General features: G+C 48.8%; 1 protein-coding gene across 5 annotated transcripts in view; it reads left to right on the top strand.

Annotated features, from left to right (window-relative positions):
* MSI2 (musashi RNA binding protein 2) overlaps positions 1–17,031 on the top strand; it is a 260,590-nt gene that overhangs the window by 227,823 nt on the left and 15,736 nt on the right. For 3 of the 5 annotated variants that reach the window (XM_050908823.1, XM_050908821.1, XM_050908820.1), the window contains exon 11: positions 8,556–8,618. The exons of the other annotated variants lie outside the window; for them this stretch is intronic. In XM_050908823.1, the coding sequence (XP_050764780.1) occupies positions 8,556–8,618 (63 nt within the window). The remainder of the gene's footprint in view (positions 1–8,555; positions 8,619–17,031) is intronic. 5 annotated transcript variants of the gene reach the window in all.

Genomic DNA, 17,031 nt, shown 5'->3' with positions numbered 1-17,031 from the left:
TAAGGACCAAAACTGCCCAGATCCTTCATTAGGTTTTTCTCTACTGATACCTTGAATAACTGCTTGAGCAATAAGAACATCTTGAACATTGAACTTAAACGCTGATTGTCCTATTCTCAGCTGCTCACTGATCCATGCATGGAGTTTGAGACGGGCTTTAAAACTTCAGGGTCATTACCCTGAAAATGAGTGATCGTAAAGGGACGGGGAGGAAAGAAAAGGAAGAAAACCCCAAACCTCCCGGTCTCTCAGGAGCTCTTTGTGTTTCGGGGTGATACTGCAGCAGCAGAGCTCCTGAGCGATCGTTCCTGCTGCGAACAGGCCACAGCTGCAGCAACCGGGAAGTGGAATGAGAATAATTATTCACAAGAGTAAAGAGGCATAACGCACACACACGTGTATGGAAGAAAACATGGATAACCCTATAGAAAGAAGACCGTGGTCTGGTAACGCCGGTGCTGCTGGAAGGAATGCTATGTGCCCGAGTTAGCCGGAGCACGATGGCTAGCCCGCTTATGCCTTATGCCTCTGTAGATACAATTTTTAACTGTAAAGCTGTTAAAAATTGGGAGCTGGGGGCTGCAAAGAACTTGAGGAGATTAGTCTCCTTATAGCACAAAAACATTAAAATGTGAATGTTTTTCAGTCACATTTAGTAGTAGGATTTCAAGCTGGTAATTAAGTAGCTTCCAAGTTCTCCTTTGCCCAGAAGCGGTAATATGTAGTCGCTGCAGGGATGCCCTAAAGGTTTCTGGGCTCAGCATCACTATCCTCTCCTCTGACCTTTTTTATAACGCGGATTATGAAATACCCAGTGGCAGTTCCTCCAGCAAGGCGGTGGGAAGTTCCCCGTCTCTGCCAGCGACGGCTGTTGCGCTCGGTGAGCTGCAGTGTCTCTCCGAGAGGGGCATTCACTCGCGACTTCGACACACGTAGGTTGTGAAGAATTTCCTACCCTCTGATAACCTTGTCCTCTGATTAATTATCTTCTCTTTTACATAGTTGCCTCTTGCCTGTGTTGAATTTTTCCAGCTTCAGCCTCCAGACTTGAGTTCCTTTTATGCCTTTGTTCATCATCAAGGATCTGTCTTTTAATAATACTTATCCAGATAGTTTAGATCATTCATAAAAATTTAAGCAAGCCGTTTAACCAAATAGCTCATTTTCTATACCATCGAAGCAACTGAAATGAGGCTTGAAGCAAATCAGTGCCACTTTGCTGAACTTGAAATATGCACCTTAATGCGGTTCCATCTAACCTGCCCTTGTTCATTCAGCAGCAGGTGACTGAAATTCAGAGCTTCTGTGCTGCGCGACAGCTTGGGTACAGTGAATTCACAGGTATTCCTCCCCCTGCAGTGGTCGTGTCATTTATACTTACCTTGTTTATTAAAAGTCGATAGTAAATGTTTAGCTTTGGGCTTTAAAATGAGAAACGCTTTCATCGGAGCGATCAACTTAGTATTAAACAGAATTACTTGCTTTTAGGAAGCGATTTTGTTGAGATTCTCTTTCATCCACATCAGCTGCGTTCACTTGAAGCTCATAATTCTCTGTGTTTCACCAGTTACTAAATTAGGGAGAATCCAAATTACATACTGAGTTCGAGTGTTGGATGGTGGGAGGGTATCGTTTTCATAGGACACATTTGAGAAGTATAGCGGATGCCTTGAAGCTGCTATAGGATAGGAACAGTTTTTAAGTAGAGTAAATAAACTAAATCAGCTACCAGCTTTTGCTTTTTGGTTTGCGTTTCTTTTAATAAATAGTTTTCTTAGAATAAACTATGCCTTTGAGAAGTTTCCCAGTTTTCTGTACGGTGAAATAACTGCAAAAAGGTTATTACACTTGAAACGACACAGAATGATAATTTGGAGACAAACAAGGCTCTGTCTCACTGAGGCATAAAGTAATTACTGGCCAAAAGTGCATCATTCTCATTTTTAAAACCGTGGCCTAAGAGTGGTAAACAGCTGAAAAACGGGTCGTTTACTGTACATAAAGTGGAAGTGCCAAATTTTAAATTAACTGTATTTGGGTTTTATTGTTTTGTTGAAATTCCAAAGCAGAAATATTTGTTCACAATAACATCCATCTGCAAACACGCATCCGGTGTGAAGCGCATTACGGGCGTCTGATGTTGAGAATTCTACAAAATCTTGCCACGCGCCATACATTTTAAGCCGCAGATGACTGTGCCTTGAATAACGCAGTGGGCTGCTTAATGAGGTTGCCGTTATGCACGATGTGCTGTATCTGAAGTTCCCTAATTTTCTGACCTGGTGAAATAGATTTTAATAAGCTTGATGTAACACAGCATATAAAGACAAAGGGAAACACTTAATGGGGCTGTCACAATAAAGGACTCTGAGCGGGCTTGGAGATGCTAGAAGTGTTAATAGAATTGATCAAAGGCTTAGGAAAGGAATTCTCCATTTCCGTGGAGGTCTGCCCTGCGCCTCGCTCCGTCCTTTCTGTTCGCTGTTGCATGGACGGCACTATCCCATTTCTTTAAAGACAAACCAGGGTCACTGGTGGCAAACACGAGACATTTCAAGCAGGGCTTGTAGCTGCCTCCGCGTTCGCTTCCTACGGACTTTGGGAGAGCTTCGGTAGAGTCTTCAATCAAATCCCAAAGAGTTAATTGCTACTAAACTGTGATAACAAGTTGTGAATGATTTGGTAGAATCCCGATCTTTCATGAATTCTAGATAAGATTTGATTTCTCTGGGCTTATATTCTTCTCTAAATATTGAGCATTTAGTTGTTAATCTAAAGCTTGAAATGGCAGCAGGTTTTTTTCTTTCTCATTCTTGTTTCCTTATAGAAAGGGAGGGGGAGTCTGAGACAGAGAGGCCTGAAAGATGAAGGTTTTAAAACGTAAAGGGATTGTTTTGGGATGGAGCTTTCCCTTGTGCGTGCTCACCATTAAAGACTACATTTTTGTCCAGTAAATTGGACCCACGCCTGCCTGCCTTCAAAAAAAAAAAAAAAAGCTACCAGGCTCTTCTGCTTCATGGTTTTGAGTCTCTGATACTTTTGAAATGAAGCCTAAAGATCCTACAAAGAGGATAACACTGCCTAATGGAAAGAATAATGCAAGCGAGAACCCATTTGAAATGACAGCTGCGAGCCTCGCGAAGCTTTTCTGTGCTGATCAAAGCTGCTGGTAACGTTGTTTGAAAAGAGGATATCAGTTTCCCCCTCTCCTTTTCCCATTCAACCTGCAGATGATTTTATATTCCAGACTTTGCACTTTTTTCCTGGGAGATCAAGTGAACCTCCTAAATGAGCGGTGTTCAGATCAGCGCGCTGGGGAGCACCATCGGCGTAAGAGGCAAAGTGTTTTGGGGGGATATAGCCTCCGAGCTCCATCCCCCCTGTCCGTAGGGCCCTCCGAAACGCCCTGCACAGAGACGCGGTGACTTTGCAAGACTGAGCCGCAGTGTTCAGCTCTTCTGCCGATGTGTGCAAATGCTCCAAACAATCCGTAAACAGAGAGGAAGGATTTTGCTTGCTAGGTGCAGTTTTATGGTGGCTTTTATTTTATTCTCCACACGTGTCCCATAATTTTGGTTATTTTCTGAAGTCCTGTGCTGGAGTCAGGTGATGATTTGAGCATCTCAGCTTCCGTTTTTATTCTTGTTTTAAATCCCTGTGCTTATTGCTAAAGTCTAAACATATGACCTTGTGTGCCCCAGGTGCTTTAGCCATTAGAAGCAGCGAAAATTCTTTGCATGATATTTTTTGATGTGAGAACTAATTTCATGATCTTTGTGACTTGTTTTTGGTTTGATTCCTATTGTCTGGCTGTTTGTAGAGGACAGGGTCTTGTGTCCTTTGGGGATGCAGGATATTTGGGGTCTTCAGGGGCTGAACAGAGCAGAGCAGGTCTGAAGAAGTCAATGAGAAGCCGGGGCTGCACGCGACAGAGTCCTGGCAGCACACACGGAGGAAGGGGGTGTTAAATGGTTCTTGTGGTTTTGACTTGCTCCTGGTTGCCTTGTAGCCAGCTTCAGGCTGGGGTAAAGGAGAAATCGGTGGTTTGAGAAGGGAATGATCCCACTGGAGCGGGAGATGGAGCAGGGCAGAGACCTGTGGAGGGAGCGTGCCCTTTGCTGGGAGCCCTTGAGCCCCTCGAGTCCCCCGTAAGGACTGGCCCTGCTCAGGCAGCGTAGCTCTCGCCAGATTTGTTCACAAAGCCTCTGGAAGAGCCGCTAAATCCTGGGCTCTCGGCGTTCTCCGCTCGGTAATGCTGAGTGCAAGATGGTGGGGCCATATGCTGCCTGCCCACATCCAGCCCTGCTGCTCCTGGGCCTGCGCTCCCCCTGATCCCCTCCTTCTCCCAAACTTTCTGTGCTTGGAGAAGGCAGTTGCTTGCAGCCAGCCATTGACTAAATCTGTGACCTTAGGGCAAAACATTTAAAAACAGATGTGTCCATCTTCCCTCGCACGAGGCTACCTCAGTATTTAAAGTGAAACTATTGATGCAGGAAGCAGAAAAATTTATCTGTGAAAAATTGAACTCCAAATACTGGCTTTAGCTCGTTCAGAGCAATAAGAGAGCATGAAATTGATGTGAATCCTCAGGGCTTTCCTGGACAGTGTGCAAGCCCATTGCAAAACATTTATTGTAAAATATCTTCTAATTGCAATGCCTAAAGTGGGCACTTTTGTCCTTTTGAACAGCTTTGGTATCTTGTTTTCTCTAGGCAGTTATAAGCAGCGGATGCACAAAGAAGGACAGGGATCGTTTCGGCTGGCATCGGAGTGCCTTAAACAAACACGATGAATGAGTTGATCTCTCCCTCCACCCCTTTTGATTTTCCAGTTGACTTCAGAGAGCGGAGGGCTCGGAGGGAGCCGGGCTGGCGCCGGCTGTGCTCCCTGCCTGGCTGGCGGTGGGATCGTCGCTGGGGGTGGGATCCAGAGCCCGCTGCGGTCGATGCTCCCGTTGACTTCAAGGCGCTCTGGTCCAGGCGCCCATTCCTGGCACCGAACTACCTCCAAGTCGCCTGTTAAAAATGAACCGGGAGCGTGCAAGCCCCTCGGCAGCTGGCTACAGGGTGCAAAGAGCCTGCTGATACCCCACAGCCTTCCATGGCCCTGGGATCCCTCCATGCCCAGCAGTCCTGCATCCCCAAAGCCACGGCTCTGTCTCCCGGAGAAGCCTGCGCTTCCCAGGCATCGCTAAGGGAAAACGGTGGCGCTGGCACGTCACACTCTGGGCTTTGCCGGCTAATGCTTCGCCTTGCCTCCTGCTCCAGCCCTCAGAGGTGTCCCCGGTGCCCTGTGCCGGCGTCGCCATCAGTCAGAGCGGGATGGATCGCATCCACCTCTGGCGCTGCCTGGGGAGCAGCACCTGGGAAGGTGCTGCTGCGACTCGGCAGCTGCATGTCACCCTGTTTTAAACCCTGATGCCAGGGGAGGGGAATGTGTGCAGGCACACATCCTCACCAAAGCATCAGTGTGTTCTGGGGGGCCAGCAAGAGGCTCCGTGGACAAGCAGGTTCCTTCTGGGGGCCTGGAAACCAGCAAAAGTGCCTGCTAATGCTTTCCTCTTCACTACAGAGCTGCAGATACCTCAGCTCTCAAATTTTAATAAAATGGTGTGACAACACAGGCAGAAGGGTGATAGAGGCAGAAGTTTCTTGCAGTACACCAAATAGGTTCAGTATTAATTATACTGTCACTGTAGTGCTATTCTTTGAAGTCTTCATTGGTGTAGAAGTTTATAAACAATGGGAGGGAATAATACAGTGTGACCAAAGTGCTTAAATAATGCTATAGGGTTGGTGCGAGGGGAATTACAGAGATTAGTGGTGGAGCTTGAGACCAGAACCTGCGAGAGCGCGGCTGCACCCTTGGCTGTCTGCAAATGACTTTCTCAAGTCATTTTGCTTCATTGTGCCTCGTTTTATCCCATCTGTGACATGGGGACAGCGTCAGCTGCCGATCACTGCTGAGAGGTTCGGGAGCAACCAACCACATAAGTACAAAAGTAAGTTAGCCCAGTTGTGAGACATCGCACAGCATTAATGCGCTCAGCAGTGTGATGACGGGGAAATTTGCTTTCAGCCGAATGAGCTGGTTAATGCAGTGCCTGGCAAATGTAATTTCAGTGTGGGGGACTGATTGCTTTCAGTACGTTGGGTTGATTTGGGGATCCTCCAGTGATGGAGCCAGCCTACGAGTCTGTATTGGTAAGCGGGTTTTTGCCAATCTTGATAATCAATCCCTGTTTCCATCTCCTGCTTCTGCAGCCGTAAGGGCCATGCAGCCGTGCCGCTGCCGCTCCGCCTCCGCCCGGCCGGCCGACCGCAGCGTTCCCGGGCAGAGCATGAGCAGCCGATCACACTTGAGTTGTTTGGAGTGCCATGTTGCGTAGATGCTTTCATCTCAGAATTGGGATAATAGCTTTCTTTGGGGGTGGAGGGATTAATTTTTCACACATCTGTCCACTGGAATGCAGTAACAGATCCTTTGTTCAGGCTCCTTCTGTGGAGTGCCTTCTCCACCCTTGTTATTTCATTCTTCTTTTGCGTGGCAAAACTTTTTGTCCTGCATTTCAAATAGATCCTGAGCGTCCCTGGCAGCTGAACAAGAGAAACAAACTTTCCAGCCCTGTTTTTTATGCTGTTTTCAGGGAGTGCTTGGTGATTTGAAGGGTATTTGATTGGTTTTGGCAGAGGCGTTTTATTCCGTGGAAAATCCATAGCTCCTCTGATCCCTTACGGATGGCTTAGGGAGCCGCTGGAGCCTCCAAATGAGAGATTTGCTGGTGGCCAGCTGGTCCTGGACGTGCCATGGGAACGCTGAGGACACTGCTCTTGGGACGTGCGCCGTGGTGGGCAGGGAGCGGAGGAGGAGAGGCTGTGGGGACGGTGCCAGCTCTGCTCCTGCCTAACCCACAGCAGGAGGGCTCGGGGCTTGGCCTAGGCATGGCTCTGCATGAAAACTAAGCCCCAGAGCCTCAGCCGTTGTCCTGCAGATGCTTTCCCTGCTGTTTGAAGGTTGATTTGACTCTTAACACCGAGGTCTTCTCACTCCAGCGTATCGCAGCTCCAGCCCTAAACGTATGTTGGGGGACCCGACAAGGGTCGATGGCTCCATCACCAACAAGAGGGAATTTAGCGCTTGGGTATTTGGTTATAATATCCCCCAGTCTGGATGTGCTTCCTCCTGCATCCCACTCCACAGAGATTGTAGCAGTTCTTCAACATAATAAAAACAAACAGATTCACATCGGCATTAAGAACCATGATTTGCTGTGCGGTGCGTGAGCTCTGCGCATGGGGAGCAGCAGCAGGCAGCAGCCTGGGGTAGCTGTGCATACATTTACCTATACTATTTTTTTTTCCCCCAACAGCCCTATTACCATATTTAAATGCAAGTATGTCTTTTTTTTAAATCGATGTTTTAAGTAGCTTCAAGTCACTCTAGCCTAGTTGTTCTCTGCTCCTTTCCCCCTGGTAGATTACCTGTAGCTGAGACGATAGTGCTAGAGTTAGCGGGCTTGTAGTCTGCTGATTTCGCTGGGTCTCGCTCTCTCCGTTCCTCTAGCTCGCTGTTCTCTTTTTTCTGTTGCCTCAGTTGTTTTTCTGTGGTTCTTCAGCATTGCAAAGCAGCTGTGATCAAAGTCGTGGAGCCCGCTCGAGGGGCAGGTCCCATGGTGGTGACTACCCCCAGGGTTGTCCTGTCGGGCGCCAGGAGCGGTCGGAGCTCCCCAGAGACCAGGAACCTCCGAGGGTTTTGTTGACTTTGCAGCAAGGGGGTTTGGGGTTCTTGCTGATCACCTGGACCTCGCCATTGCCCTCTTAAAATACATATATTTAAAGTCAGAGCCTCTGGCAGATCTTTTGAATATTAATTAAGTAAAGAAAGTAAATCTGCAATCTTGCTAGCAGCATTTCATTCATCTGTAAGGGCTCGATCCCTCTGTAGCAGGGTGTATGTCTCAGAGCTCCTTGATCTGCGGCTGTTTTGCTTTCAAGAGCTTTTTTTCTTTCTTTCTTTCTTTCTTTCTTTTTTAAATTACATTCCAGTGAATTTTTTTTGCTTGATCCCAGCAAATCTGTGATCTTGACATGAGGACCTCCTCATATTTTCCATTACTGCTATGTTTGTAGATCGGCACGTTATTATCACTTGCAAATAAGCAAAGAAGAGAATTCCCTCGTTGTTTTGCGAAGCGGTCTGACCCTAGCCGTTTGAGAGTATGGAGACGTAAGCTGAGCGCTGCAGGCTCTGCCGCCAGTCTATCCGCCCCGGCACCTTGGCTTTCGCGGCGTGCCGTGGCCAGGCACGCCATCAGCGGCACGCGCCGCCACGTTCCTCTTCTGCCAAGGGGATTTGGGCCACCTTTGTGCCGGCAGAGACCACCGGCAGTGGGCACCTGGCGAGGGCTCGGCTCTTTCTAAAAACGGTGCTTGTTGATGGCACGGAGAGCCGGGACGGCGACCTCTGGAAACGCCGTGCCCTCGGCGGCCGCCCCGCAGAGACTCGCGGTACCCGCTGGCTTCTTTCTTTACCCTTCTCCTTTTCTCCACGGCCAGGTTTTCCGGCAGCGGCTTATGGACCAGTAGCAGCGGCAGCCGTGGCGGCAGCAAGAGGATCAGGTAGGGGGGCCCGTGGAAGAGCAAACCCTCAGAGTGCAGGGTCAGGTAAAAGCTCTGTCGGTATTCTGTGTGGCTGCAGCTCTCCATCATTTCTCTGATTTTCCTCACACTTATCCTGGGGACCTGAAAAACAAACGATCAAAAAAAAAAAAAATTATATAAAAAATAAATAATCAATCCCAAACCAAACCCAAACTACAAGCAGAGGCCACGGGGCCTGGAGCACCTTGCAGGAAATTGGCGTAAGAACTGCCAAAACCAGGGTAGATATTCTGATTTGTTTCTTTATTTATTCCTTTATTATGTTGGTTTCTTTGTTTCTTTGGTTTAAATTCGAGGTTATAAAGGACACCCCAAAGAAATTAATTTGTGTTTTTGAAAAAAAGCTTTCCGTTTCTCATGGAAAGCTGGTGTTAGGTTGAGGCGGCAGCGGCGGCCCCGGGTGCTCCCGCCGTGCCCGGAGCCGCTCTCGCCTCCTCCGCCGTGGCCAGCGCGAGGGTTGGCCTTCGCGGGGCACCCCCGTGCTGAGGGGGCCGCGTCCCCTTGGGGACAGCGTCTTCTGCCCCTGCGAGGCGAACGCCGCCGCTCGTGCTGTCGGCACCGAAGCGCGGCTGGTGGTTCGCCGGCCCTGCCCGCTTCGAACCCCGGCCTGCTTCCATGAGGAACGTCAAAGCTTTTCTTCCTGTCCTTCTGAAAACTTTTATTTTTTTCCCCTTAAGGGAAATAAATAAATCGCTGCCAATTACCGTTATTACCTTAGGTTTTAAATTTAGCTAAACACGTGAATTAGTGCTCTGCTCAGGTAATTAAGCGTTCAGTACAGCCATCAGTGAGCTGTTGGCTCGGCAGCGCCCGCCGTCGCCTTGGCTCCCCGGCCTGCCCACATCAAGCCGGGATGGAGCCGCTGCCGGCCCCGCGCCTCCTGCATGGCCCCCCGGCTGCCAGCCCCTCGCCGGGCCCCGGCTCACTGGCGTGCACGGCAGAGGTGCCGGAGCGGAGGACGTGGCGGTGGCAGCGGCTTTCCAGCTCACTCATGGCGCAGTCCTGAAGTGGGGGTTTCTCGGTGGCTTTTCTGGCAGTGCCGGTGGGTTAACCGGGCTCTTCCCGAAAAGACCCGACTAAACCTCTGCGTGAGGGGTTACGAGGAGGGCGCAGGCCCAGGTGTGTCTCGAGTGCGAGCCTGATGCCATGGAGGCCAAAGAAAGACACCAGGAGAACTCCGTTCCATGCAAACTGGCACTGCTTGCAGGCTACAAAGGATTATCTGTACCAGTTTCATCTTGTGGCATGTAGAGAGCGCCTAAGGGGTGACTTGCCAGACTGGTTGTGGGGATTCCCCATCTCCCGGCTTTTCCTGCTGCCCCTTCATGGAGGGGGAAAAACAAACCCAAAGAGAAAAGAAAAAAAAAAAAAAAAAGAGATTGATTTTGCATATGATTTCAGGAAAACAGACTTCATTGTTTCTGCCTCTTCCTCATGTTTTGCCCTTCAGGTTTTGTTTTACGTGCAAACAGACCTGGTGAGTTGCCCCTTAGCAAGGCACAGAGGGTTTGGCTGGATTAACGTTGCTTCCCTGATTATTATTATTTTTTTTTAATCGGAGTGCTTTTGGTGCCCATTACAACTGAACTGAGCATTGATCAATTCTGTGCCTGAAAATCATTCGTCTTTAATTTGAGTGTTTTTTGGTTTTTCTTTTGTTGGGTTTTCTGTTTTGTTTTGTTTTTTCGTTTTTGTTTTTTATTTGAACTTGCAATACGAAACTAAATCTAACCCTAAATTAACAACACCCTTTCTGGCAAGTTTAAAGAGCAGTATGGTGTTTGGAAATGTCTTTCAAGCCTCAAAATTGCCTGTGTGCACAAAACTGGCAAAACCCCAAAACTGAATCAAAAGAGACACCCCCCTCCCCAGCCCCGAGATCTCAAGGAGGAAGATGGGTTTGTCACCCACCCGGCCCGACGGCCGCTCACATTTGCAGCGAAATGTGCTCTGGGAACAGTGGTGTTTTACGTAGAGTCATTTCCATCCAAAGACGGTTTTCGGAAAGGACATCCTGGGTTTGCCACTTCCATCCAGCAATGGTAGTGAATTGTATTCAGGAGCAGTAGAGTACGATCGATCTTGCGCTACAGTGTATGGGCCCGATTCATTACAAGAAAAATGGTTGGGGTTTTTTTTTTTCTTCTTTTCGGTTGGGTTTTTCTTTTTCCTTTGCAAATTTGCACAGCCCTCCTTCACGCGTGCCTAATCCAAAAGCACAGAGCGCAGCACAGTTGGCCCTCACTGGCCCCTTTCTGCCAGTAAATGGAAGAGAGCTGGAAAACGCCCGGGCGGGCACGTCCCACCGCCCCTCCGCTCGCTGGGGAGTGCTTTGCCCAGAGGCTGCCGGAGACGTCCCCATCGCTGCTGCCCCTTCTGCAGTGCTCCGGCCCCACCAGCTCACTCCAAATTGACCTCCTCTGCTCTCTGGCCCCGTCCTGCCGGCTCTTCCCCACCTTCCTGGCGTTGCTGCCGGCGCGGTGGCTCTGCAGCACCGGAGCTCGGCCCGGGCGCCGGTGCCTGCCGATGGGGCTGAGCGCCGATGGAGAGCGTCCGCCTCCGGGCGTGCATCTTGGTCTTCCAAGGAAGCTGCAGCCCTTTCGCTCCAACCCCCTGGGCTGCGGTGCGTGGGCACTGGCCACCTCGGTTTCTCCCCGGGGTGATCTTCCTCCTCTTAGTAAACCTGCATGTTTGCTTAACAGCCAGCGAAAGAAGCCCTGCACGGGGGCAGCGCCCAGCCCTGGTTCTGCACTGCCTGGTCTTCCCTGCCCTCGCCCCTTCTTTTTCTGTTGCAGCGTGTGAGGATGCAGTCACCGGTTTACCTTGCTAGATAAACAAGTTCTCTTCTCTGTCACAGCAGAAAGGGACATTTCCCCCTGCTCGTGCTCAGTGCCACTCATAAATTCACATCTAGCTTAGCCGGTCACGTGCCGGCAGGGTGAACGCAGCGATGCTTCTCTTTATAAATCATGTGCCCAATCGACATCCCAGTGGCGAGGCGATAGCTGAGGTCCCTCGAGCAGACAGAGGGGTTTGGCCACATCCATTCACACCGGGTGGGACTGTGCTGCCGAATCCCTCAGCTGGTTTTGACAACCTCATCCATTCTTGTATTTTTTTTAATGAATTGGGACCTGAGCCACAGAAAACGAGGAAACTTAAAAGTCTGAATGCTGCAGACTCCTCCTAGACAACTTCACTATCAATGTCACGTTTCTTTTGAATTCACCTGACATATTTTACGTGTAAAACATTTCTGTCGTGTAAATGCTTTTTTTAAAATACAGTCATGGGGGGGCACATTTTTATCTTGCATTTGACATGGGAGGGATTCATTTGGCAGGAGAGCGAGACAAGGAAAATTTGGCAGGAGAGGGTTTTCGTTCCTTCCTCTTTGGTTCATTGACAAGTCTGAGATTTTTCCAGTTCCCAACCTGTTGCCACCAACTATTCCTCCCTGAGGACTGGAGACAAAACCCAATAAGGCCATCCGTAATCCAGCCCGATTCCCGCTGCTCGGCACCGGGAGGAGCCGTGCGCGCCTGTCCCAGGTGAGCGGCGCAGGCTCCCACGGGCACGCTTTGCCCGCCGAGACGGCCGGCGGCAGGACAGCGCGGTGGGAGAGCCCGGTGCCGCGGCGCCAGGAGCTGCTCCCCCCCGCCCCGACCCCCGGCACATCTGGATTTTGGGCGCCAGTCCCGGCTTGCCAGTGCTGCCTTTGAGCCCTGCGCCCCGACAACCCCTTACTGTACTTTATACTTGCCAGCTATAACAAATCTCGTAACGTGAGCTACTGACCTTGATGGTGAGTGTGAGCAGTTATGTTTTGTTGTTTTCTCTCTTGCTTGGTTGGGGCTGCTGTGAGAGAGGGTGTCTCTGAGGCATACTTTCCGGCCTCTCTTACACTCGGACGTGCACACCTCCTCTCAAACACTCTTCTGAGCGCTCTCAGCGGGAAGGTTTGTCCACACCTATTAATCCTCTCTCAGTGTCCAGCTTCTTGTTAGTAGCAGCTGGTTGCATGTTTTTTGCTTGTTCGGACGAAACGGTTCAAGAAACGACTCATATCAACTCTTGAGAAATGTCTCTATTTTTTTGTACACTTTCTTTCTTTTGATGTTTTTATTAATTTCCCTTACTTAAAAAACAAAACACCTGTCGTCCCGTAAAACATTTCACATCTCCCCTTGCCTGTTCTTAGAGTGTATGTATCTGTGGGACTGAACTAAATGCATGCACTGTAGTAGTCGTACTGGTAGCAGTAGATGTAGTTGTAGAACATGCATTGTTGAGTTGATATTATAGGTATCATCAACGTGAACTAGCGTGGCAGTTAAAAGCATAGCCTTGGTCTGATTGAAAGCGTAGGGCTATCAATACAGCAGAGAGCTGCTAACGGCTTGGATCCATAGTACCGTATTTGTTAAATCCCATTATCTGGAAGTTTAAATTGAAGCCAGCTGTAGGCAACCTACACCCTCTGTACAAGAACCCGCACATGCTGTTATGTTGATAGTAAATTTGCCTTTTTTCTTTTTTTTTTTTCAAATTAAACCCCCTAGGAATTAAAATGCTGACTATAACTATATTCTCTTATTTTTATTTTGTATTAAAAAGAACTTAAGATATTTTTAAAATCATTTTACAATCATGGTTTCTTCATCAGCCTGTTACTCGTCCATATTAGCCCATAGAATCATTCGTTGGCAGTCGTAGACCAGATGTGCCTAATGCAAATCACTCCATTTGGGTATCTAAATAATGCCGTCTGTGTGAAGCAGCTTCCCGCGGACTGTCCTGAGACACGAAGCAATTGTTTTTAGGACATAAACCTTAAATCTTGTTATGCAACAGAGACTCTGAGCTAGTGGTGGGTCGTACTCATTGCCATGTCACCCAGCTTAAGGGAACATCTTTAAATGAAGATTTAACGTCTCATAAATATCAACATGAGGAGTTCGAGGCAAGTTCATCGTCTTTGCCGTTGAGGCAGCAAGTGTCTTTGCTTCTTGTGCCCAGGTTTCTGTGCTAAACTTTTAAAATGCTTTCACAGATGAAGCTGCAGTCAGTAAATTTAACAGATGGTAATTGAGATCCCGAATTAGACTTTTGTTCATTTGTTTCGTTTGTTGCTTGTCAGAAAACATCCTGCTGGGAGTAGAAAAGATACTGTATGGCATGGTCACACCTTCCCTCCTCCCCGCGCCCCCCCAGCCGTCCCCACAAACCAGATGTGCTGAGTTGGAGCATCTTCCTGCTCCGCTGGGGATAGCCAAGGCAGTCTTTAGTGCACTTATTCCAGCAAGCGCTTTCAAAGGAAATAAAATATCCAGAATGGGCTTTCAAAATGTAATTAAGGATTTGTATCCGCTCCTTACCTCTAATAGAACATAAAGTAAATCAACCAAACAATCGCTTGGATGGGGCTGACGCAATGCAAGCCTGCGCAAGGCAATCTGAGCCACCCCTATTACTTTCCTTATTGCTACGGGGGAGCTGAAACACTTGTACATCAAGGGGAAGAATAATTTCCCCCTTAGATCTCAATCTGCCAGGGACGGGGGGGACCCACTGTTTAATGCGCCAGGCATATGATGAAGTGAGGAGTGTATCTAAAAGTCAGCAGAGCGACAAATTGCATGGGGTTTAGGAAGCCTTGTCTTACACTTAAAGAAGGTGCTCTAAAAATTTAATCTTGTCATTAGGCACCCATAGTGTTAGCAAATTACGGCCATAAAAAGTGGGACAACGGTTGGTCTGTGTGTGCGGAGGGAGAGAAGCCGCCATCGGCTCACGGAAATGTTGTAAGGAGGAGCGTTTCAAAGATCCAGCGATGAACCAATTTGGGATTTATACGGCCCATTGAGAGGACTCCCTTGTGGCACGGCGGCTCTGATGGAACTGTTCTCCCTCTTTTATTCTACTATATAAAAGTACATAAAGTTTAATCCGAGCTATGTAATCTCAAAAGCCAGAACCTAACAAGTGGACCACTTGGGAGCAGCAAGCGGGCTGAAATTTCTCACTCCGCTGGAACCGCCGGTAATTATGTGACAGAGCCTGGCGGCTGATGCATCGGAAAATTAATGGCTGCATCAGATTTTATCTTTTGCTTATCTTCATAGCAGAGGCAGTCTGCGCTGGAGAGCATTGCAGGCGGGCCGGCAGGGAGGGTGAGGCGGAGGGACCCCAGACCGTGTGGGGCTTCGGTGAGGAGTGGACACAAAGACAAATGTCACGTGCTAAAGAGAAATAACGGCAGCCAAGCTCTGCACGGAGCGCCTGCCTGAGTGGTGAATGTGTCCTGCGCCTCTAGTTAGTGTAGCGCGGCTCTAGAGGAGGCCACTCTGCATTTCTGCGGGTGGTTTTGGCCTCGGTACCGGCAATATCCTCTTACTCTTTTGTGAGCACTACAGTTACTTTTCTGACTGCTACCCCAAATTAAAAAAAAAAAATAATAATGAAAAGGGAGTCATTTCTGTTTCGGTTCAGAAGTGCTGTGCTGGTCCAGGGTGGGAATCACGCAGGTCCTTTCCAGAACGCAGGCTACACACAAAACCGGTTTGTCTTATTTTACTGTAGGATGCCACTTTTTGATTTTGTTGAGCCGCGACGGACTGAGCTTCCTGCAGTGCCGAGTAGAAAATTCAGTAGATCTAAAACAATTCGGTGCTGCTGCTGTTGGGCCTTGACCACAGCGGCAGTCATTTTACAGGGCTCCTGGCTGAAGTCTATTGTGGTTAAAATACATCAGCTTTAATCAACAATTTTGTAATAGGAAATCTTGTGCACTTGATAAATCATCTCCAGTGCAATTAGTGACCACCTCTGAAGTGCAGACTTAAGTACAGTAGAAGTTAATCTTGAATGAATTTAGCAGCTAACTTTTAATAGTCTTTTCAATCAGGAGGATTATTTTCAATGGGAAAACACTCCTTGGCAGAGCTCATCCCAGTGTCACGGGCAGGCTGATGGCCTGTGCAGGGACCGGCTCGCTGGTCCACAGGACCACGCCACCCTCACCAGGCAGCCGTGCTCCAGCCCTGCAAAGCCCTGCAACAGCCCATTATCGGTGTTTGGTTTCCTTTGTCCCAGCAGAAGCGGAGGGACAGAGCTCTTGGCCGTTGTAATTAGACTTTGTTCCACGCAAGATGCAGACGAGTCATTGTAAAGTTTGAAATGGGGCCTTCAGCGTGAGCTCTCCGGTGCAATGAGATACTTGAGCACATGAGCTCGTCTCATGCATTTTAATCACTAAACATGTAAAGTACTCACTGAGCTGAGGGGTAACTTGCCTGTCTGGCAGCAGTCGCAGGCTGTTACCCATTAGTGGAACAAATACTAAATGGGACACAGCGCACATTTTACTGACATACTATTGTGAGTATTTTCATGCTGATTCTCTCCCCAAATGCTTTAAAAGTAAATACATAATTACAGTTATTTTTTTTTCTCTCTCTCCTTTCTGAAAGAGAAAACTGAAAAAGAAGCCGTGGAGCTTTTCCTTGCAGCAGATGTTAGCATGCATCTGGCTCTGCATTAGCTTGAGGGGCGTGGTGGATTAGTACTTGCCAGAGAATGCAAAATTGGTCTGCAGGTATATAAACTTGAGCTATTTAAAAATAATAAACTCACACAGCTGGGTCTTTTTAAGGGTGTTTCTTGATAGTTAAAACAAGAGACCAGAGACCAGAGCTTTGTGCCATGAGGACTCTCAGCTGTCTGTGCCCAAACCCTCCCATGCCGAGGGGCTGGGGTGTTAGCTGCCGCCAGCGAGGCCGGTGCCACCAGCTCTCCCCCCGACACCGCGTGGTGGGCAGCAGCTTCTCTCAGTGTTTGCTCATCGATGAGCTCCGGTTTTCCTTTGGAGGGGTGTTACTACCGGCCGCGCGTGCCGTGGAGGACCCCTCGCTCTGCCTTGCTCGGACGTGGCCTTGGCGCCTGTCCGGCCGGGCAGGTCGGCTCAAAGTGCCCAGCACCTCTCTCTGTGCAGGCGCCTGGTGCAGATTCTCCCGCAGGAGAGGATCGTTGCACAGAAAGCACCGGGGTTTTGTGGGCTGGATTTCTTTTCTGTTACCTGGATAACCCCGCTGTGCTCCCGAGCATCCATCCAGCCCACAGGGATCCATTGGCAGAGGGAAGGTGTCCCCTGGGCAATGCCCACCCACTACGGCGACTTAAAATATGCAGCGAAACAAAGACCCGTTTTTGTTTTAATTTTCCTCCTGTATTGTCTGTTATTGTACAAAAGGCTTCAATTTAACATTAACAGGAGTGATAGCCAGTTAATGTGGTACAGTGGGAGGCCGGAGTTTCTGTTGCTATGGCAATGGAGATCGGCTCATTTGTTTTGTAGATGAGTAATTACTAC

This window comes from Gymnogyps californianus, chromosome 20 (assembly GCF_018139145.2).
Source record: "Gymnogyps californianus isolate 813 chromosome 20, ASM1813914v2, whole genome shotgun sequence".
In the NCBI taxonomy this organism is placed as follows: domain Eukaryota; kingdom Metazoa; phylum Chordata; class Aves; order Accipitriformes; family Cathartidae; genus Gymnogyps; species Gymnogyps californianus.
The sequence above is the reverse complement of the archived record's forward strand: the minus strand, read 5'-3'. Positions and strand labels throughout refer to the sequence as shown.